This window comes from Mandrillus leucophaeus, unplaced genomic scaffold, assembly GCF_000951045.1.
Source record: "Mandrillus leucophaeus isolate KB7577 unplaced genomic scaffold, Mleu.le_1.0 Scaffold14, whole genome shotgun sequence".
In the NCBI taxonomy this organism is placed as follows: Eukaryota; Metazoa; Chordata; class Mammalia; order Primates; family Cercopithecidae; genus Mandrillus; species Mandrillus leucophaeus.
The window spans coordinates 2,667,416-2,690,208 of record NW_012101365.1 but is presented as its reverse complement, the minus strand read 5'-3'; the positions used below and the strand labels follow the sequence as shown (position 1 = coordinate 2,690,208).

Sequence of the window (22,793 nt, the reverse complement as noted above, 5' to 3'; positions counted from 1 at the left end):
ACCTCACAGCAAACCAGCATCATCCCCATTCATCCTCAGTGGAAACAGAGGCACACCAAGGCTCAGTCACATGCCCAAGGTCTCCCAGCGAGTGAGGGATGCTTACTCACGAGAGCTTCCTTGTCTTGCCTAGGGGTTCAGGGAGGCCTTCAGAGGGCGGTGGTGCCTAAGTGGAGACTTCAGAGCTGAGCTTCGTCTAGAGGACAGGAAAGGAGAAGCAGGTGGGGACTGGGCTCCCGGCACTCCCTGCCAGCCCGTCCTGTGCCAGGCACTGGGTCAGGCCCTGGGGATTCGGGTTGAGCCCACTGGCAGGGTGGTCCATAACAAACTGGGAAGCACAGGTTGCCCTGGGGAAGTGGGTGAGATGACTGCAGTCAGGGAAGGCTTCCCAGAGGCAGTGATGTCTAAGCTGACCCAGGGTTGGGGACATTGGGCTGGGGCCGGGGAAGGGATGGTGGTTGGAGAGTTCCAGGCGGGAGGAAAATCCGGTGCAAAGGTACTCCCAGAAGCAGAGTGGACAAGGAGGAAAATGGCCCAGCCGCACTGGACCCGGGGCAGGGAAGGAGCTGGGATGGTTGCGGAGGGCAATGGGGAGTCACTGGAGGACTTAAAACTGGGGGAGGGGCACCCGGCAGCCAGGCAGCCTGCAGGCTCTCTTGGCTCTCTCTGCAGGGAGGTGCGACTTCGACTTCGACTTCCTGGGGCGTGGTTTCTAATCCCTCACCTTTGCAACCAGCTCTTGGCAAATGGCAGAGCTGCTCAGCACCTCCCAGTGTGAGATGGGGTCAGGAGTCCCACCTTGGGGGTTGGGAGAACCAGGGGAGGATCAGTCAGCGGCCTTTTTCTCCCTCCCTGGGGAGCCTGGCAGCCACCACCTCCCTTCCCCCACCTCTGCAAGGGGAACAATTACCAGATTGAGACAGGCTGGGCCTCCCCACTGCCTCTGCCGGTTAATGTCTCTAATCACCGCAATCTCTTGATCCACAATCCCTGGGCTCTGAGTGGTGGCCAGATGGTTTAGGAGGGAGTTCCAGGCCTCCAGACTCCCAGAGGCTCTTCCCTGGGGCCCTCAAACACCTCAGGTGCTTCCAGGAGCACCCAGCCAAGCCCGGAGTGGGAGAGAGGTGGTTGCCTATTCTCCCCTCACCATAAATCACAGAGCCACAAGGAATGTTTGAAGTCATCCTCATGGAACCCCCCACTCTATCTGGAAGCCTCCATCCAGTATCTCAACAGGTGGCCATCAAGGATCCACTTGGATGCCTCCAACAATGGGAAACTCCCCACCACAAATCTGAGGCTCATTACCACAGGCAGGCTGTGAACGCTGAGATTGAACTAAAAAGGCTTTACATGGGCTGAATCACATTAAAATCATAGTTGGCTGGGCTGGGTGGCTCACACCTGTAATCCCAGCACTTTGGGAGGTCAAGACAGGAAGATCATTTGGGCTCAGGAGTTCAAGACCAGATTGGGCATCATCAAGAGACCCCATCTCTACTAAAAATTTTAAAAAATTAGCCAGGCATGGTGTTGAGTGCCTATAGTCCCAGTTACTTGGGAGGCTGAGGTGGGAGAATCGTTTGAGCCTAGGAGGTCAAGGCTGCAGTGAGCCGTGATCGTGCCACTGAGCCCCAGCCTGGGCAACAGAGTGAAACCCTGTCTCAAAGAATTAATAAAAAATAAAATCATAGCCCAAACCAGATCTTTTCCCCCACCACCAGCGTAAAACCAGATCTGTACCACAGAGAGGCACTGTGGGAGGGGGAACGCCACAAGGTCCTGAACCAGAAATCCCTGTTCCAATCTTGACGCTATGGTTCACCAACTGGGGGGCCTCGCCAGTTGCCTCCACCTCCCTGTGCTCCATTTTCCGCGTCTGTAACTCAGAACTATTGTATTGGGCTGTCCAATACAACAGCCATGAGTCAGAGGAGGCTACTGAGACCCAAAATGCGGGCAGTGCAACTGAGGAACTGAACTTTTAATTTTATTTAATTTAAGTTAAAATTTAAAACCTGAAGCAGTATAATTTTTTTTTTTTAAATGGAGTTTCATTCTTGTTGCTCAGGCTGGAGTGCGACAGCACGGCCTCGGCTCACTGCAACCTCTGCCTCCCGGGTTCAAACGATTCTCCTGCCTCAGCCTCCCGAGTAGCTAGGATTACAGGCATGCGCTACCACACCCAGCTAATTTTGTATTTTTAGTAGATATGGGATTTCACCATGTGGGTCAGGCTGGTCTCGAACTCCCGACCTCAGGTGATCCGCCCACCTCGGCCTCCCAAAGTGTTGGGATTATAGGCGTGAGCCACCACTCCTGGCCTAAAAATTTTTATATTGATGACACATTGAAATGATAATATTTGGGATAAACTAGGTTAAATAATGTATTAAACTTAATTTCACCAAAAAACTAATTTCACCTGTTTCTTTTCACTTTTTAACGTGACTACTAGAAAATTCTAAATTACAAATGTGGCTCGCAGTGGAACTCCACAGCGCCTCACTCGGAAGGTTGTTGAAGGATCCAGTGAGCTGGGTGTTCAGGTGTCTGGGGAACAGTCAAGTCCCAGAGAGATGATGGCTTCTGAGGCTGCTGGGTCCTCCGGGAGGCGTCTTCTCCATCACACAAGAAGACGGGCTCAATCTAGAAAGAATAGAGAATGTGAAGGACTATTCAAAACAAAACGAAAATTATTTATAACACCCAAAGATAATGGTTACATTTCCTATAGAGTTTGCTTGTTTCCGTGCCCGTCCGTGCGACCTGGTCTCCCACCACCACTGGGCACCAGCTGCAAGTTCTCAGAAAAGTCGCCTTTAACAGCTTGGTCCTGAAGCCTGGGACCTTGAGGAGCCTCAGCAGGGAGGAACTCCTCAAAAAGCCAAAGGGCAGGGCCTTACACCTCCTTTCTGTGCCTGTGAGGGCTGTGGAAGCCACGCCCTCTGCATGCCCAGCCCCCATTCTTCTTGGCCTCTGCCCTCACCTGCCATGGCCCTGGCGCTCTGGGGGAGGCTGACCTATGCTGCCAGTTGTCACCAGCAGTTCCCGCGGCTGTTCACCTCTCCCTTCCGCCATATGTGGGGAGGGAGGGAGGCTCCAGCACAGAACGACTTGGGTCCCAGGATTCTCTCCATTTCGTCCATGGGTGCTCTCCTGTCCAGAGCCAATGGGGGCCCCAGGGTGCAGTCAGGGGTCCCTCTCGCTCTGTCTAGAACCTACACTCCCTCCCACATCTCATTCTGTCCCTGAGTTGGCGCCACCCCTGTGTTAGGCTTCTTCTTCCCCGGAGGGGCCTTCTGAGGGGCTTTTATCCTTTTCTGAAATCCAGTCCTCACCTGCGCCCCACTCCATGCAATCCCTCAGACACATCTATGTGCCTAGACCGCATATCCAGAGGGGGTCCTCCATCCCAGGAGGTTCCAGGGCTCACTGCAGAGATGCAAACGATCTGGTAACTTGCTTTTCCACTTAGCGTTGATTTAGGAACATCCTTCCAGGGACATTACCCCTCCTGATGGTTGCTGTGCCATCCCTTTCTATCTAATCTGCATTGGTGAGTTCTTAGGTTGGGTTTTTGATCTTACAAATACTACTTCAGTGACCCTCCCAGTACACCACGTTTACTTTGATCTTCTCAAATCTAACGAATTGTTAGTTCTCCGTTCTAGACATTCAGCAAATTCTGCCGCCTGAGTTGTGCTAAATGCCACAAGGCCACCCTATTCCTGAGCTCAGCCTATCTTCTCTATCCCTTCTATCACCAATCTGTCACCAATCCTCAGATATTACCTAAGCTCAGGCCACATCGAACAGCACGATGTCTCACACTTTCCAGCCTCCCTTCTGCCTTCTGCTGTCTCACTGCTGGGCATGTCTGCCCCATCTCCAAATCCTCTCCCATTTCCAAGAGCCAGCTCAAATGCCACCTCCTCCAGGGAGCCCTTCTTGACTTCCCTAGCTTGAAGTGATTCAACCTTCTCTGAATAAAGACAGCATTTCCTTGTCCCCCCTTCCCTTTTGGTTCTGATGCTCCCACATAGTCCAGGGGCCATTTGAGTGCACTTGTGGCCCAGTGTCCTTTCCATCTCCCTCCCCATTCCCTGGCAGACTAGGAGCTCCTTGAGGTCAGGGACAGGTTCTGATTTCTTCCTGTGGGCACAGGGCATGGCACAGAGTGGGCATGTGAGAAAGGTTTGAACACATATGAATGAAGGAGGACAGGCCTGGGTCTGGCCCTGAGTTCTGGCCCAGCCGGGCACTGCTGTCCTGTGTGACCTCAGGCAGGGCCTGCTCTCGGGGACATGGTTTCCCTGTGGCCTGAGGCAGCTGGACCCCACTGTGGGGGTTCTGTCAGGGTGGGAGGACTGTTTGGCCCTGGGGTTGATGCACCGACCCTGCCTGGGATAACCTGTCTTGGATAATGATTGCAGGGCAGCCCCCATTTCCTCTGGCTGCACAATCCCATTATGAGCCCTTCAGGATTTATGTCTAAGACCCACCCTAAGCCCATCACTAACATATGGCATCCTGGCAGATGAGGATGAGCAGAGATTGTAAACACTCATTCATTCATTCATTCATTCACTCCTTCACTCAGCAGGTCTGCTACCAAACTGCAGACCCAGCATTCAATCAGAACCTGGCCCAACCCTGGAGGCGCTTCCGGTAAACAGTTCACAGTTCAGTGAGGTGGGGGCAGGGACAGTGGGAGGCACAGGGACTGTGGAACCAGAGAAGGAGGCTTCTCTCAGCTTGGTGGTCAGAGAAGGCTTCTTGGAGGAGGGGATGCTCAAACTCTGTCTTACCAGAAGAGTAAGCCATTGTGCCAGCGAGCAGGCAGGGCAGGGCCCTCACAGGCAGTGGCTCCCGCTGCCGGAGGGGGCTGGTGTTCACGCTTAGCCTGGGGCTGGATGCTGCTGCACCGAATCTAATGATAAGAGGAGCGTGGCTGGGGATTATCTGCTCTTGTTTACATGATTAAAACCAGACAAATACTTCTTTATCTGAAAGAATGAAAGGGCTTTGGGGAAAAATCCTTTTGGCAACAAAGCAAAGCACAAGCATTTCCTTAATTAATCTCTCACGTCCCCCCGCCCCCCACCATCCCACACCCCCACAACAGCTGCAAGAAGAGTCGCTCTGGGGCTCCGGGGCTCCAGGACTTTGGGGCTGACCTGCACTGGCAGGCAGAGACCCAGGCCAGGGTGGCTGGGGGTGGAGAGGAGCCGAGAGGAGAGAGACCCACAGCCCTCTCAACACAGCCACCTATGACAGGGAACCTGGGCCCAGGCACAAACCCAAGATGGCCTCATTTTACAGATGGAGATCCTAAGGCCCAAAGATGGGAGAGTGACTTGCTTGCTGAGGCCACACAGCCAGTTGGCAGAGCTGGGACTAGGACCCGGATCACCAGTCCCCAGCCCAGCGCTCTCACTCACTCCCTCATTAGCTGGTCCAGGGGCCTGCAGGAACCGCCTGCAGTGCCGTCCTCTCAGGACCCACAGTGAAGTCAGACCCGTCCCTCCTTTCACAGACAGACAGGCAGGGTCCTGATGGAGCAACCAGGGGCTGTGGGAGTCCTGGAATGGGCTCCTCACTTTGGGGGAGAGGCAGGTAGACCTCAGAGGTAGCCCGAGCTTGATCCTGCCTGGTGCGCAGGCGTTAGGAGAGTGAAGGAAGCTTCAAAGAGGACATCAAGCATGGGAAACGGCAGGTGCAGAGGTCTCAAGGCGCGGGGCCTGCACCCCAGGGCGTGGGGCAGAGGGCAGAGCAGAAAGAGAGGCTGGAAGGAGCACAGGACTGGATTGTTGAAGGAACGGGGTTTCCTGGAGCACTGTGAGGCAGTTGGGCATAGCCAGGAGGGGCCGAGTGAGCAATGAGTGCCCGGCCAGACCCTGGCCTCCCCACCACAGCCCCTGACCCCCTCGCCCTCCCAGCTTGATGTCCGGACTTGCCTCCCTGGATGCCAAGACCTCCAGCCGCCTGGGCGTCCTTACCGTGGCGTACTACCTGTGGACCACCTTCATGGCTGTCATCGTGGGCATCTTCATGGTCTCCATCATCCACCCAGGCGGCGCGGCCCAGAAGGAGACCACGGAGCAGAGTGGGAAGCCCATCATGAGCTCAGCCGATGCCCTGTTGGACCTCATCCGGTAACCATTGCCACCCACACCCCGCTCGGGAATGCCAGGCCCAAGCCTGCCCTGGTAGGGCCCCCAGAGGCCAGGATGGGGTGTAGGGATGGGGGTGATCACGGAGGCCATGATCACCCTGGGGGGTTGAGCTCCGGACTGCCCGCCGAGATCATGCTGCAGCGTCTGCCCCACCAGGCTGGAAGCACCTTGCAGGCAGGATGGGGTCTGCCCCTCTCTGCCTGTGGCTGGGTGCAGAGCAGGCGTCTGTGAGCATTTGCTGATGCCCAGCCTGTAGGATGGGAGGCTGGCGGTTGTTGGCCCCTCCCTTTCTTTATTGGTCCTCTTTTCACAGATGAGGAAACGGGGCTCAAAAAGGTGCCATGACTTTTCCAGAGTCACCGGTAGGTAGGTAGTGGAGACAGGATTCAGCCTAGGCCTGTCTGACTCCAAGGACGGTGCCGTTTGCCCTGCGGTGCCACCCGCTAGCCACGGCAGTACAGCTGACGTTGCTTCTCAGGCCTAGGCTCCCTCTCCAGCGAAGCACTGCAGACCCAGCGGCACAGCCACCTTCCACTCCCTCTCCCCGGGTCCCCTGCAGGCCACCCCTGCTCCTCTCCTTCATGCACTCGCTCCCTCACCAGTGGAGCTCTGTGCCAGGCCCTGGACCAGGGGACTCAGAGCCAGCCCTTGCCCTGCAGGAGTGGTCAGACCCTGGAGCAGACAGGGACAACGTGGGGGCCTGGGGCTGCAATGGGGAAGCTGGGGCTGCCGCTGAGAGCAGGAAGCCACCGCCCGTCTAAGGGAGGGGAAGACGGGGAGGCAGGGAGGGCAGGCCTGGGGGCGACAGCTGTGCAAAGGTCCTGAGCTGCAGGGAACCGTGTGGGGGAGAAGGCATCGCACAATCAGTGTGACAGAGCAGAAGGGGTGAGAGGCGGGCAGAAACTCCTGCGGGAGAATCCAGGTGGGGACGGACCTCAAAGGGCACCGTGAACCAGGCCAAAAGTTAAGTTTTATCCTAAAGGCCACAGGAAATGGGTTTTACACGAAGGAGTGGCATGATCCAATTCAGAAGATTCACTCTGACCAGGGGTCAGAGTTGTGGGAGAGGTTGGAGGGGAAGGCAGAGCCAGGGACAGAGCCACCACTGGGGATGGAAAAAGAGGCAGATGGCAGGGCTGCTCAGGAGGGACCCTCAGCAGGAGGCGGGTGAGATGGAGGTGAGGTCTGCTGGTCACCCAGCATGAAGGTTTCTGGCCCATGCATCCAGGTGGATGGTGGTGTGGTCACCAAGTGATGGATGGTCTGCAGCAGGAGCAGGCATCCTGGGGTAGGTGTCCACTGATGGTTGGCCAGTGGTTGTGACTCTCATGGAGGAGTCTAAGCTGGAGACAGAGGTTTGGAAATCACCAGGGAGAGGTGTTAGGTGCAACCCTAGTGGCAGAGGGGCTCTTGCAGGACAGGTGGTGAGAGAGCAGGGACTGGGATGGAGCCTGGGAAGCCCCACCCAGGAATGGTCTGCTGGGCTCCACAGGCTACCCCACTAAACCCGTTCAGGGAACTCCTTCTAGGACTTCTCACTTTCCGATCAATTTCAGATCTAAGAAGTCTAGGCCTAACATTAAAACCCCAAACTCATGCAGTTTAACCCTGTCCTAGTCTTTTGGATCTGACTCAGACTGGGAAAGCTGCAGTGTGAAGAGGGTCGTGGTGAGTTCGTTTCTCTTTCCTGCTCTGCCTGCTCCCTGGTGAGAGGTGAGGGAGTTGGCCAGGACGGGTTGCCCAGACTGGGAGTGGGGTGAGCTGGAGCAGGTGCTCCCTGGTCATGTCTCTCCAAGAGTACTTCTGCGGGTTCTCTGGAGCCTCTTCTCTCTCTCGCATCTCTCACCTGCTGTCCCCTGGACTCAGGCAGTCTATTCCATCTGGCTACTTACAATGTCCTCCCTAGACTGGGGCTCTGGTTGACTCCTCTACTGGGGTCACCTCACCCCCTGGGTGACCCTGTTGGGTCATATCTGGCCCATGGGAAGCATACATATCCCTATTGGAAGTGCTGGCCTTTCCCAGGGCCTTTGGACATGAGTCAGGCACCAGCCCCTACATTCCTCAAATCCTAAGAGACTCAAACCAAGGTCTCTGAACAGTTCTCTTGGCTTGAGGTTGTGGAGAAGCATTCCTTTCCTCCCCCGTGGGGATAGATGCCCATACACAGGCTCCCACCCACTCTCTAAAGAAACTCTCATTCCCTGTATCAGCTAGTTACTGCTGCATAACAAACCAACCCAACATTTATCAGCTTAAAACGACAGCCACAAGTCTACAGGTCAGCTGGAAAGTTCTGCTGATTTGGACTGAGCTCACTCACATGTCTGCAGGCAGCTGGTGGCTCAACTGGGGAACAGTTGGTCTAGGGGAGTCTTGGCTGAGATGATTCAGCTGCACTCTTTGTGGTCTTTATACTCCAGCAGGCCAGCCTAGATTTATTTCATGGTGGTGACAGGATTCCAGGAGAGAGCTAGCCCAGGCATTTTTTTAAATAACAAAGGTGGAGGAGCAAGAGAGGAAATCAAAACATGCAAATGTTTCTCAATCCTCTGCTTTCAGCAAGTCCACTAATATCCTCTTGGCCAAAGCAAGTCAGGTGGCCAAGTCCAGAGTCAAGGTGGGAAGGGACCACAATGTTACAAGGGAAATGGAGTCTACAAACCAAGGCCATCGATGCAATCAGTCTACCACTGCCTTCATTACTCCAGGAAAATCTTCAGCTTCTCTTTTACCCTTTAGAGTGTGTGATGAACTAAGGATCATGAAATGCTTGCCATGTTGTTCCTATTGCGTGGCTGTCACCTGTAGAGTCTGGAGCCAGAAAGAGATCCAGGCAGGGTCTGTTCTGTGAGTGCTTACTTGGCCAGCGAGACTTCATCCAGTACCAGCGCTTTGAACACCTTCTGGACTCTGGCACTTCCGAATTCAGTCTCCAGCCTGGAAACCTCTCACCTGAGTTCCAGATTCTCACATAAAGTGTCTAGAGGCATCTCAAAATTAACAGGCCCAAGCTCAGCTCTTGATTTTTCCATAAATCTGCCCTTTTCTCGCCCCGCCTGTCTTGGTCTGACATCTCTCATTCTCTCATACCCTGCAGCCAGTTCCTCAGCAAATTTTACCTTGAAAATGAAATCCCAAGCCATGGCCCTTCCACCTCCCCTGCCACTCCTGCCATTGCCGCCCCTCTGGTGTCCGGCCTGGCCTCCGCTTCCTCTCTGCTTCCTGTGGTCTGTTCTCAGCACTGCAGCTAGAGGCATCCTTTTCAAAACCTGCTCTCAACCCAGCACATGGCAACAAAATCGTAGCCTGCACTGCGGCTTACAGGCACTTGCTGACACACGTCAGCCTCTGACCTCTGCCCTGACTCTCCCCTTCCCTGCCCTGGCTCCAGCCCCACCCGCCTCGCTGTCCTTCCCATCTGGGTGCCATTGCTGCCTCTCTGGATGGCCCTCCCAGCAGAAAGCATGCAGCTCCTTCCCTCACTCCATTTACATCTCTCCTGGGTGTCGCCTCTCCTGGGGCCTCTGAGGCTCTGTCTCTCTGTTGTCTTCTCTTGCGTCACCTTTCCTCATAGCCTTTCTTAGTACCCAACATGATCACATCGATGTGTTTCTTTTCTTCCCACCTCCACTGGAATGTAACATGCCCTGTGAAGCCTGGCTCTTTAACCTCTGTTCCCTGCTGTATCCTGGAGTCTAGAACAGCACCTGGCACCGAGTGGGTGCACAGAGTTTGCTGAATGCACATGTGGGTTTCAGGTCATCAGTGGCGTTGGGGTCTGACCCCCAGGAGGAGCTGGAATGGTCCAGGGAGAACGTGCCCAGTAAGCAGGTGCAGAGGCCTAGGAGGGGCCTTGGCTCATGGCCGCACTGTGGGCTTTGCACAGCAGACAGAGCAGCGGCAAGCAGAGAGACAGGAGGAGAACTGGGAGAGTGGATATCCTGGAAACCGAGGAAAGAGGAACTTCAAGAAACCTCGTTTCTAAGATCTGTTATTTCTAGGATGTGGTGATTCATGGTTTCTTGGATCTTAATGATTCAGAACGGCTTCTCCACGTGGTGGAAGGAGGTGTCGGTGCTGCCTGCCTCACCACTGCCTGCCCCTGCTCAGGGGCTGCGGGGCTCCGGATCAAACACACGTGCCACAGTCAAATGTTCCAGAGTGTTTCCTGCTCTTGGGTTGCTTTTCACGTGGTGAAAATGGATCCTGCTGCTTAGAACAGAAAATTGATCCTGCTGCTTAGAACCGCACCCCCTACCCCCCAGCGCTACCCCACCCGCTCTCAACCCTGAGGCAAGTTGTTCTGCAAAGCTGGGTGTTGGGCCTCGCTCTCACAGTTTCTTGGTCAGAGAGCGGGGCTGCAGGGAGAGAACACAGGTGTCCTGGGACATGAAACCAGAACCTAGGAGACCTGTGGCCTCATCTCCACTCTGACAATAATAAGTCACTGTGTGACCCTGGGCAGGCCAGTTCCCCGCTCCAGGCCTCAGTTTCCCCAGTGATTTTCAAGCTCCCGTCTAGCTCTGTGGTTCTGAAACACAAAGGCCTATGAGCCGGTGAAGAGGCTACAGGGAGTGAACCGAAGCTTCTGGAGGAGGGTTCTGGGAGATGAGGTTGAGAGGGCTGGGCAGAGTCCAACCTTGAAGACAGGAAGCCCAGGTTGAGGGGCTGGCTGTTAGGCTTTCGGAATGGGAAGCTGGTGGGTTTGGGAAGGATGGATTAGAGCAGGGTGGAGTGGACAGGTGAGCAGAGGCATGGATGGGGTGCCCTGGGAGGGGCACAGTCACTTCCGTTCCATTCAGCCCCCCTGTATTCAGCTGCTGCTCTGGGTGAAGACATTGTGCTGGGAGCTGGGGAGCAAGTACAAGTGCCCCTCACGCCCCCACCCCAGGGCTGCCCACCATCTCAGGACAGACGGACAAGTGGGTGCACTGACGGTGACTCCTGATGCTCTGAGAGGCTGTGAAGGAGATGGGGACACTGGCAGTGAGGGACCAGGGGCCTCCTGACCCTTGCCTGGGCCCACTGCAGATGTCTACCAGGTACTGAAGACTGAACAGAAACACAGATGACCAGGCAGAGAACTGAGAACCAGGGCAAGTGGGACAAATGAAAAGTGGGAGCCCACTGTGTGGGGACATAAGGCACACCTCAGGGGCAAAGATCTGCATCTATGTCTCAAAGATGATTCCAGAGGAACACAACGGGCCATGTCCCTGGATGACCCGCCAAGACAGGAATTCATTTTCCAGGGCTCCAGCGGGGGCTCCAGAACGCTGGCGCCTGCTCCCAGTGCAGCGCGCAAAACAGAAACCCAAGCAGAGCACTAATCAGGGCTGGCCCCTTCTCTCTTTTTTTTTTCCAATCTTATTAAAACACCACAGAGATTAAGTAATGACTGGGCTCTATTTATAGCTCCCAACTACCCTCTCAGGGATTGGAAGAAGCTTCCAGGAACTGTGCTTGGGAAGGAACAATTCCCACCTTTAGGACTTGGTCTGGGGACATGTTATTAGGGGTGGATTTGGAAGCATCTCGGTGAGAATTTGCAAGTAGCAGGGGAAGAGGGGAGCTGAGAGATGGACTCTGGCTCTGCCTGGAAAACGTGCAGGGAGGCACAGGGCAGAGTGTGTGGATATTTGATAGGCATGGCTATTAATGTCCCCAGGCACGTTCTGTGTTTTATGTAGCTGCCACCAGGAGCACGGACCTCATGGGACAAGCAGAAAAGTCTTCCCGTGAAGGCTCAAAGCCAAAAGAAAATGTACATTTCCCCATTTAATAATCAAAGGTATAATTCTTGATTAAAATCTGCAGGACAAATTCATTGGTTATTAGTATGAGAACACACTAGTCAGGACTTGCTTTTGGCTGCCAGATCAGCAGAGGCTTAAGTAAGGTAAAAGCTTGCATTTGCTCCTGAAAAGCAGTCCAGAAATGGGAGGTGGGCAGCTGGCAGTTGCCAGGGTCCCATGCCCCGCCCACCCGTGTGCTGTGCCATGCTTAGCGCCTGGCTTTCATCTGAGTCTCATGGTCCACGAAGGTTGCTCAAACTTTAGCTATTATCTCCGTGTTCAAGGCATAAAAGAAGAAAGTTGGAGGAATGGACCAAAGGGTCCTGGCTGAATGGGCACCTCCTTAAGAGTTTTCCAGGAATCACCACCCAACAACTTTCACTCACTTCTTGATGGCCACCCCATCAGCAAGAGAATCAGGGTTTGATGGCAGTCCCATTTGGTCCCCACAATATAACAGGACTTCTATTAAGGAAGGATGGGAGAATGGAGACTGTGTAGGCAACTAGCTAACCCTGCCAGGGCCCACATTTAAAAAGATTGTAACTGTAAAGGAAGTTGTAAATAAATGTCTATACAGGTACAAGTTCCATTTGGCTTCTTATGACCTTCCACATGTTCTCCATGTGTGTGTGAGCTGAGTCTTGAAAGATGGGAAGAGAGGAACTGAGGACAAGAGTGAGTAGGAGGCAACCCAGGTGGAGGCAGTGTGAGTGTGGGGCCGCAGGTTGGAGGAAGAGCAGGCACGCAACGGAAACCTCTTAGCAGATGCTAACCTCAGAGGTGGCATTTCTCACAGGACACAGTCTTAGAAGGGGACTGTGAAGACAAAGATATAAATGCTTTTAGAGAAAGGCTGCTGCCAGGACCATGTGAGGGTGCCCATCTCTCACCAAACCTCCCACACTGTGCACTGTCGTTTTAAAAATACTTTGTCAGTTTGACAGGTGGAAATATCTTGAATTTGTTGATGAAACTAAACATTTTAAAAAGCATTTTTGGCCATTGACTTTCCTTCTTTTGTAACACGAATTGCCTGGTCGTATCTTTCCATCATTTTCCTGTCGGATTTTTGTGGTCTATTGGTTTACGCAGCAAATATTTACCGAGTGCTTGGTATGTGCTGGGAACTCTTCCCGGGGCTGGAGACACAGCAGTGAACAAACACAGAGTTTCCGCCCTCCAGGGAGCTGATATTCTGATGAGAGGAGCTAGTGAAGGTAGAAACCAGGCCAAGATTTGTAAAAGCTCTTAGTAGATTTAAGATGGTAGTGCTTGGTCACGCAGTCTCTCCAGCTCGTCACTTGCTTTGTGGTTTTAGCTGTATTGCAATATGTCTTAGAGAGCTTCTCAAGCATTCAGCTTTCCATTTTAGCCTAGTTTTAGGTTTACGGAAAAGTTGTAGACCGTACAGAGAGATCCCACACGCCCTTCACCCGGCCTCCCCTGATGTTAGCGGCTTACATAACGAGGGTACATTTGTCAAAACTAAGAAATTAAATTGGTTCAACACTATTAACTAAGTTACGGATCTCGTTTGGATTTCATCAGTTTTTCCACGAATGTCCTTTTTCTCTGTTGCAGGATCCAATCCAGGATGCTATGTTGCGCTTCGGGATTTCTTTATTTTCACGTAGTAAAATCTATTGATTTATTGCTCATTTTGTTCTTAGAGAGTCATTTCCTGTACTGAGACCTGATAAGATCTCAACCTGTATTTCTTCTAGCTTTTTATGGTTTCTTTTTCTTTCTTTCTTTCTTTTTTTGACAGAGTCTCACTCTGTCCCCAGGCTGGAATGCAGTGGTGTAAGCTCAGCTCCCTGCGACCTCCACCTCCCGGGTTCAAGCAATTCTCCTGCCTCAGCCTCTTGAGTAGCTGAGACTACAGCAAGCGCCATCACACTCAGCTAATTATTGTATGTTTTAGTAGAGATGGGGTTTCGCCATATTGGCCAGGCTGGTCTCAAACTCCTGACCTCAGGTGCTTTGCCTGCCTTGGCCTCCCAAAGTGCTGGGATTACAGGCGTGAACCACCATGCCCAGCTGGTTTCATTTTTCAAAGAATTATTTATTTCTTTAAATCATTTGGAATTCATTTTGGTGTAAGGATCTGACATCTATTTTTCCAAACAGTTGGTCAGCTGCACAGTATTCTGTAAAGAATCTTTCATTTCCTCACTGATTTGTGAAACAACTTTTATCAAGTATGAAACACTTAGATGTGCTAGGTTCTGTTTCTGGGCTACAGCTTCCCTTACACGGACTATTCCATTGACTGCTGTGTCAGTATCACAGTTTTGACAGTTATATCTTTACAGTTTTTTTATCTGGTAGGAAAGACTCCTCCACCTTTAGCTTTATAACAAAATATGTTACTAAGAATAACGAGCCCCCCTGTGTGAGAGGTCCCGTGTTGGGCCCCACAGATAGGACATGAACAACCAAGTCCCACCTGCAAGGCGGCCCCTATGTGGGGGAGGCAGACAGGTGAGCCAGCGACCGCACGGTGGTGTGGCGGAGTGGCAGTGACCCACACACAGAAGGGCCACAGGGTCTTGTGGGGCAGTCAGGGAGGGCTGGACAGAGGAAGAGGTGCTTGATCTGTGGTAGATTTGAGGAGTTCACCAGACAAGAGAGGCAGGCAGGGCATTCCAGGCGGAGGGAACAGTGTAGACAAATGCCTGGCTCTGGAAAGTAAGTGGCACAGTCTGGGGGCAGCAGGTGCTGGTGGTGTGGAGTGTCCATGATGTAGGGGATGAGACCTCAGAGGAGGCTGGCCTGAGGAAGGCCCGACCACCAAGGGAGATGTTCAGATGACCCCAAGGACACGACCCCCAGGGCCCTCCTGTCCTGGGCTCTGGAATTTTTCAATTGCTGATTCTCTTCCCAGGAACATGTTCCCAGCCAACCTAGTAGAAGCCACATTCAAACAGGTGAGTGAGTCCATGGGCGGCGGAGGGGAGGGAAGGGGCAGCCGGCAGGAGGGCAGGCAGCAGGGCTAGTGGCATGGCTGGGACGTGACAGGTGTGCTGGTCAGTCACGCTGTCTCCTGGAGGTGGGATGCTAGAGGGGAGGGCACGTTGGGGATCCTTAGAGCCCCCCATGGCCACATCCCTGTCCTGGGTTCCATTTTTCATGATGAAAAAGTGTGGGGGTGGAGACAAGCCTTCACTGAGTGCCTGCTCTGCTTACACATACACCCTCTCGCCCATCCTCACAGTAACTCGGCACTAGCCCCACTTCCTGATGAGGAAACTGAGGCTCCGAGGATTCAGTGATTTGCCCAAGGTTATACCACTAGTAAATAACAAAGCCAGTAGGTAAACCCAGGCCTATCTTCTTAGCCTGTCTTCTCTTTCCTTTTAAAGTAATCATTTCCCCCCAACGAGAATAATAATGATGTTCACTGTAGAAAATTAGGAAAATACTAAACAATATAAAGTAGAAAATAAAAATCATCTGTAGTTCTAGTACATAGTCCCTGGTAGCAGACGGTATATTTCTAGTCTTTTTCCTCTATATATTTTAAAATAATATTATAATCATAGTGCATATACAGTTTTCATCTTGCTGTTTTTCACTTCCATTATATCATGAGCATTTTGCCCGGATATGAAATATTTCTTAAAAGTATAATGCTTGGTGGTACTATAATGGCCTTTGATAAGGCTAGGCTGCCATTTATTTCCCATTCCCCCTTTCAGTGTTCCCTTAGGTTGTTTTCAAAGTTTTTCCTTTGTTGAAATTGTGGTGAATGTCCTTGTGCATCAGTCTTTGCCTGCCCTTTGAATAATTTCCAATTCTGTTTCCCTTTCTAAATTGTCAGCTGTTGGTTAAATCCAGAGTTTCCTGAACCCCTTTCCTGGGCTGGACCCTACGTTGAGCCTGGGGACACAAGGAAGTGGCTGAGGGGTAGAGAGGAGGCTTCTGAATAGAGAGCTGTGAAAGCTTCGGCAAGTCGCTGTGTCTCTCCTGACATGTATGAAATAAACCAGATTGTGAAGGGGACCAAATCCTAAACTAGGGAGTTTCTATTGTGACTGGGAATCATTGAGGGTATGAGAGATAAAGAGAAACAATGTTGCTCTACTTTGTAACTATCTGGAATGCCCTTTTTCTTTTGGCAAAGTCCTACCTACCCTTCAGGACTCAAGTCAAATGTCCCCTTCTTCGTGAAGCTGTCTATCTCTTTCAGCCAATTAGTCACTCCCTCCCCAAGGCAGAAATCATGTCAGGTTCATTGTGTATCTCCAGCAACCAGCACAGAGTGTTCAACAGGATGATGATGATGATGATGATGATGATGATGATGATGATGATGATAATGGTAGCAGTAATGCTTCCATGGGGCTTAACATGTGCCAGGAACTGTTGTAAGCACTTTATATACATCGTCTCATTTCATCTCATGTGGTAGATGCTATCATGATCCATCTTACAGAGGAGGAAAAGGAAGCAGAGACTTCAGGTCTCATATGTTTCCTGGGTGGTTGGTCTTATCGATGCAGTGATGTTTGAGGGGAGAGGAAGCTCCCTTGTTGGGCTCCCAGTACCTGAGGGATGAGGGATTGAGACCCATGAATGCTCTGGGGGCAGAGAGGGAAAGGTACGTGGCTCAGGAGGGTCATTTTCTCGTGCATGGGCTTCATCTCATCAACAAGGCTTGGGGCAGGCTATGCTTCTTCAAAGAGAAGGTCCAAGTTTCCACCTGGTGGGCGGCAGGGCCAGCGGGCCACCAGGTGGATGGATATTGGATGATTGGGAGGGGACAGATGGGCGGAGGAAGGGTTACCTGGGTGGATAAGGGGCTGGGTGGGCAGTTAAGAGGGACTCAGATGGGGTGATGAGGTGTAGAAGGAAGAAGAGGAATGAAGGCAGGAGGCAGCGTGGCTGGGTGGTGTGGTGGTAGAGGAAGGAGTTGCAGCTCTCTTTGGATAAAATATCAATAGCAATCCCTGCTCTGCCTGCTTCACAGGGTTACTGTCAATCAAATAGGATAGGAGTGGATACAAATGTGCCTTCGAGATGCTATTATTCTTGTCGTTAATATTAATAACAACCCTTGGCCCTGACTTCTCTCTGGGTGGGGTGTCACCCACCAGTACCGCACCAAGACCACCCCAGTTGTCAAGTCCCCCAAGGTGGCACCAGAGGAGGCCTCTCCTCGGCGAATCCTCATCTACGGGGTCCAGGAGGAGAATGGCTCTCGTGTGCAGAACTTCGCCCTGGACCTGACCCCACCGCCTGAGGTCATTTACAAGTCGGAGCCGGGCACCAGCGATGGCATGAACGTGCTGGGCATCGTCTTCTTCTCCGCCACCATGGGTACGTGCTGCCCACCTGCCGAGTGGTGCCATGGAGCCGGGTCCCCAGCCCCTCCCAGCAGCCTGCTCCTCCACCTGTTACTGAGGTCTGGGGAGAATGCTAGAGAGGTTTACTGTGAAAAACTGTAAATATTGATCAGCCCTGTTTATTTAAATCCCGCACCTCCCCACCCCACCCCAGAGGCTTCTCCCTGGCACCTCCCGCTCAGGCCTGTCTGGGCCATTTCTTAGGCCCACAGCTGGCATCCCTGCCACACCCTTCCCTTTGCTGCCCTCCTCTGGGATGCCAAGTCCCTCGCCTATGCAAGCTACTTGGAGGCCCGCACCTTGGTTTTTAAATTTTGTGTTATTTTTCTTAAAGAGGGGTCCCAAATTATACAAGCTTCAGACCCCACAAAGCCTGTGGAGATGTCCTGCCTGCCATCCGCGACTCCTCCACTGGGTTTTCTTGTCAAGGAAAAGACCTCACCGTCCTCCTCATTCATGCAAAAACTCCGGGAGTGACTTTCTACCTCATCCTCTGCCTTGGCCCCCACTTTTGCATCCTGTCGGGTCTGCCCCCAAGGTCCCCTCCAAGCCACGTGTTTCCCTCTACTCGGCATCACTGCCTGGGTCAAGGCCGTGTGGTCTCTTGCCTGGTTCCGGTGAAAGCTGCCTAGAAAGCTTTCAGGGCTGTCCCTGCTGGTGTCTCCTATTCAGGAGGTCACAAGTCTGATCGTGCTCTGCCCATTGCCCTGGAAAGGGACTGAACCCCTAGTGCCAGCTGAAGAGCCCTGTGAGACTGGCCCGTGTTCTCCTCTCAGCACAGCCCCGCCACTCACAGCCACTGCCTCCCTCAGCCTGACTGCTTTTGCCACTTCCCCTCCACGTTTGTTATCTTCAGGGTGCTCCCCACAAGCGCCATGCCCTCAGGAGAGCCCTCCCCAGACTAGGCCGAGTGCCCCAGGCTACACTGCCTGGTTATTCCGTGAGCACTAGACTAGATTGCGAGGATACCATTGCTTGCTGTCTGCACAGCCACTACCAGCCCCGCGCAGGCAGATGGGCTTCTTGCCATCCACCCCAGAGCCCACTGCTGCCATGGCCAGAGCAGGCACTCAGCAGACCTGGTGGGGAGATGGGTGGGTGGCTGGATGACAATGGGTAATGGAGCTCTTCTCATCTGGGCCAAAATGGCAGGCGTGAAGAGGGGCCAGGGCCTCAGTGAGCCAAGTGTGTGAAACGACAATGTCTGAAAGTGCCTTTCAGCACATCTGACAAGCAGTCCCCAAACGCAGCCTTTCTCAGGGCCAGGAGCACAAGAAAAGGGCATCTACTGGCAGAGCAAAAGAACCGGAGACCCCTGGACTTAACTTACTGAGTGTTCACTGCGCATGTGTAACTGTCCGTGCATCCATGAACATTTGTGTGAGTGTACCAAGGTGGGGCATATGAGGGTACCGAGGCGGGGTGTGTGAGTGTACCAAGATAAAGAGTGTGAGTGTACCAAGGCGGGACATGTGAGTGTACCAAGACAAAGAATGTGAGTGTACCAAGGCGGGACGTGTGAGTGTACCAAGACAAAGAGTGTGAGTGTACTGTGGCGGGCATGTGAGTGTACCCAGGTGGGGTGTGTGTGTTCCGAGGTGGTGTGTGTGAGTGTACCAAGGTCAGGTGTGTGAGCATACTGAGGAAGTGTGTGTGAGTGTAGCAAGGCAGGTTGTGTGAGTATACCAAGGTGGGTTGTGTGAGTATACTGAGGCAGTGTGTGTGAGTGTACAAGGTGGTGTGTGTGGGTGTGTGTGGATGTATGAGTGTTCTGAGGTGGGGTGTATGAGTGTGCTGAGGTGGTGTATGTGAGTGTACCAAGGCAGGGGTGTGTGAGTGTACCGAGGCAGGATGTGTGTGTATCAAGGCAGTGTGAGTGTACCGAGACAAGGTATGTGAGTGTACTCAGACGGGGTGTGTGAATGTACTGAGATGGTGTGAGTATAACGAGGTGGTGAGGTGTGTGAATGTACAGAGGTGTGGTTTCTGAGTGTACTGAGTTGGGGTGTGTGAGTGTACCAAGGTGGTGCGAGTGTACCGAGGTGGTGTGTGTGAGTGTACCGAGGCAGGATATGTGAGTGTACTGAGGTAGGGTAAGTGTACTGTGGCAGTGTGTGTGTGTACTGAGGGTGTGTGCCAAGGTGAGGTGTGTGAGTGTAACGAGGAGGTGTGTGAGTGTACCGAGGTGGTGTGTGTGAGTGTACCAAGGCGGTTGAGTGTACCGAGGCAATGTGTGTGAGTGTACTGAGGTGGAGTGTGTGAGTGTACCGAGGTGGTGTTAGTGTACCGAGGCAAGGTGTATGAGTGTACCAAGGTGGTGTGAGTGTACTGGGGCAGTGTGAGTATACAGAGGCAATGGTTACGAGTGTACTGAGGTGGTATGTGTCAGTGTACCAAGGCAAAGTGAGGGTATAATGGCGGGGTGTGTGAGTGTATCAAGGCGAGGTGTGTGAGTATACCAAGGTGGTGTGAGTGAGTGTACCGAGGCAGTTGAGTGTACTGAGGCGAGGTGTGTGAGTGCATCGAGGGAGGGGTGAGTAGGGGTGTGTGAGTGTACTGAGGCAGGTTGTGTGAGTGTACCAAGGCAGGGGGTGTATTTCGAGGCAGTGTGAGTGTAACGAGAGGTGGTGTGTGAGTGCATCGAGGTTGGGTAAGTGTACCGAGGCAGGGTGTGTGAGTGTACCAAGGCAGTGTGAATGTAATGAGGCAGAGTGAGTGTATCAAGGTGGTGTAGGTGTACCGAGACAGTGTATGTGAGTGTAATGAGGTGGAGTGTGTAAGTGTACCAAGGTGGTGTGAGTGTACCAAGGCAGGGTGTGTGAGTGTACTGAGGCAGGGTGTGTGAGTGTACTGAGGCAGGTTGTGTGACTGTACCGAAGAAAGTTGTGTGAGTGTACCAAGGCAATGTGAGTATACCAAGGCGGTATGTGTGAGTGTACCAAGGCCAGTTATGTGAGTGTACTGAGGCGGTATGAGTGTACCAAAGCAGAGTGAGTGTACTGAGGTGGTGTGTGTGAGCGTACTGAGGCAGTATGTGTGAGTGTACCGAAGCAGTGTGTATGTGTGTACCGAGGTGGGGTGTGTGAGTGTACTGAGGTGGGCCATGTGAGTGTACCGAGGCAGGGTGTCTGAGTGTTCTGAGGCAGTTTGAGTGTAGCAAAGGGTGATGTGTGAGTGCATCAAGGCGGGATGAGTGTACCGAGGTGGGATATGTGAGTGTACTGAGGCGGTGTAAGTGTAACGAGGTGGAGTGTGTGAGTGTACCAAGGCAGTGTGACTGTATGAGTGTACCAAGGCAGGGTGTGTGAGTATAACGAGGCAGAGTGTGTAAGTGTGCCAACGCAGTGTGAGGGTACTGAGGCAAGGTGTGTGAGTGTAATAAGGCAGTGTGTGTGAGTGTACCAAGGCAGTGTGAGTGTACCGAGGTGGGGTGTGTGAGTGTACCAAGGCAGGGTGTGTGAATGTAGCAAGGCAGGTTTTGTGAGTGTACAAGCAGCGTGTGTGTGTACCGAGACGGGGTGTGTGAGCCTGAGGCAGTGTGCATGTACTGAGGTGGGGTGAGTATACTGAGGCGGGGCATGTGAGTGTACCGAGGTGGGGCGTGTGTGTGTATTGAGGCAGTGCATGTGAGTGTACAGAGGCAGGGTGTGAGTGTACCGAGATGTAGTGTGTGAGTGTACTGAGGCATGGTGAGTGTACCAAGGCAAACTGAGTGTACCAAGGCAGGGTGTGTGAGTGTACTAAAGCAAAATGTGTGAGTGTACCAAGGCTGGGTGTGTGAGTGTACCGAGGCAGAGTGTGTGAGTGTATTGAAGCGGGTTGTGGGAGTGTACCAAGGCAGGGTGTGTGAGTGTACCAAATTGGGGTGTGTGAGTAATGAGGCAGTGTGTGTGAGTATACAGAGGAGGTATGAGTGTACCAAGACGAAGTGAGTGTACAACAGAGAGGAGGTATGAGTGTACCAAGACGAAGTGAGTGTACAACAGAGGAGGTGTGAGTGTACCAAGACGAGGTGTGTGAGTGTAGCGAGATGGGGAGTGTGAGTGTACCGAGGCAGGGTGAGTGTACCAAGGCGGTGTGAGTGTACTGAGGCATTGTGAGTGTACTAAGGCGGTGTGTGTGTATGTACCGAGGTGTGGTGTGTGCATGAACCGAGATAGGTTGTGTGAGTGTACCAAGGAAAGTTGTGTGAGTGTACTGAGGCAATGTGAGTGTAACGAAGTGGGGTGTATGAGTGTATCGAGGTGGCGTGAGTGTACTGAGGCAGTGTGTGTGTGTATCAAGGTGGTGTGAGTGTAACGAGGTGGAGTGTGTGAGTGTACCAAAGCGGTGTGAGTGTACAGAGGCGGGGTGGGTGTGTGTACCAAGGCAGGCAGTGTGAGTGTACTGAGGTAGGTTTTGTGAGTGTACCAAAGTGGAATGTGTGAGTGTACCAAGGCAGGGTGTTTGAGTGTACTGAGGTGGTGTGAGTGTAACGAGGCACTATGAGTGTACTGAGGTGTGGTGTGTGAATGTACCAAGGTGGGGTGAGCGTACCAAGGTGGGATGTGTGAGTGTACCAAGATAGGGTGTGTGAGTTTACCGAGGCATGCTGTGTGAGTGTACCAAGGTGGAGTGAGTGTACCGAGGTGGGCTGTGTGAGTGTACAAAGGCAGGTCATGTGAGTGTACCAAGGCATTGTGTGTGAGCGTACCGAGGCAGGGTGTGTGAGAGTACTGAGGAAAGTTGTATGAGTGTACTGAGGCAATGTGAGTGTAATGAAGCAGGGTGTGTGAGTGTATTGAGGTGGGATGAGTGTACTGAGGTGGCATGTGTGAGTGTCCTGAGGTGGTATGAGTGTAAGGAGGTGGAGTGTGTGAGTGTACCAAAGTGATGTGAGTGTACAGAGGAGGGGTGGGTGAGTGTACCAAGGTGAGCAGTGTGAGTGTACCAAGGTGGGTTTTGTGAGTGTACCAAAGTGGAATGTGTGAGTGTACTGAGGCAGGGTGTTTGAGTGTATTGAGGCAGTGTGAGTGTACCAAGGCAGTGTGAGTGTACCAAGGTGTGGCATGTGAATGTACCAAGGTGAGGTGAGTATACCAAGGTGGGATGTGTGAGTGTACCGAGATGGGGTGTGTGAGTTTACTGAGGCATGCTGTGTGAGTGTACTGAGGTGGGGTGAGTGTACCGAGGTGGGGTGTGTGTGTGTACAAAGGCAGGGCATGTGAGTATACCGAGGTGGTGTGTGTGAGTGTACCGAGGTGAGTTTGTGAGTGTACCAAGGCAGTGTGTGTGAGTGTACCTAGGTGGGATGTGCGAGTGTACCAAGGTGGTGTGAGTGTACTGAGACGGGTGTGTGAGTGTACTGAGATGGGGTGTGTGAGTGTACCGAGACAGGGTGTGTGAGTGTACCGAGGCATGTTGTGTGTACTGAGGTGGGGTGAGTGTACCGAGGTGGGGTGTGTGTGTGTGTACAAAGGCAGGGC

At 52.8% G+C, this 22,793-nt stretch overlaps 1 protein-coding gene across 4 annotated transcripts in view; it reads left to right on the top strand.

Moving 5' to 3' along the window:
* The window catches only part of SLC1A7 (solute carrier family 1 (glutamate transporter), member 7), a 54,707-nt gene that overhangs the window by 21,530 nt on the left and 10,384 nt on the right, over window positions 1–22,793 (top strand). For 3 of the 4 annotated variants that reach the window (XR_001005341.1, XM_011973783.1, XM_011973782.1), the window contains exons 3-5: window positions 5,943–6,158; window positions 14,868–14,910; window positions 17,080–17,302. Coding sequence is in view for 3 of the 4 variants with exons in the window: in XM_011973783.1 (XP_011829173.1) it covers window positions 5,943–6,158; window positions 14,868–14,910; window positions 17,080–17,302 (482 nt within the window). In the remaining variant the exon portion in view is untranslated. The remainder of the gene's footprint in view (window positions 1–5,942; window positions 6,159–14,867; window positions 14,911–17,079; window positions 17,303–22,793) is intronic. The other variant, XM_011973784.1, reaches the window with a different exon arrangement.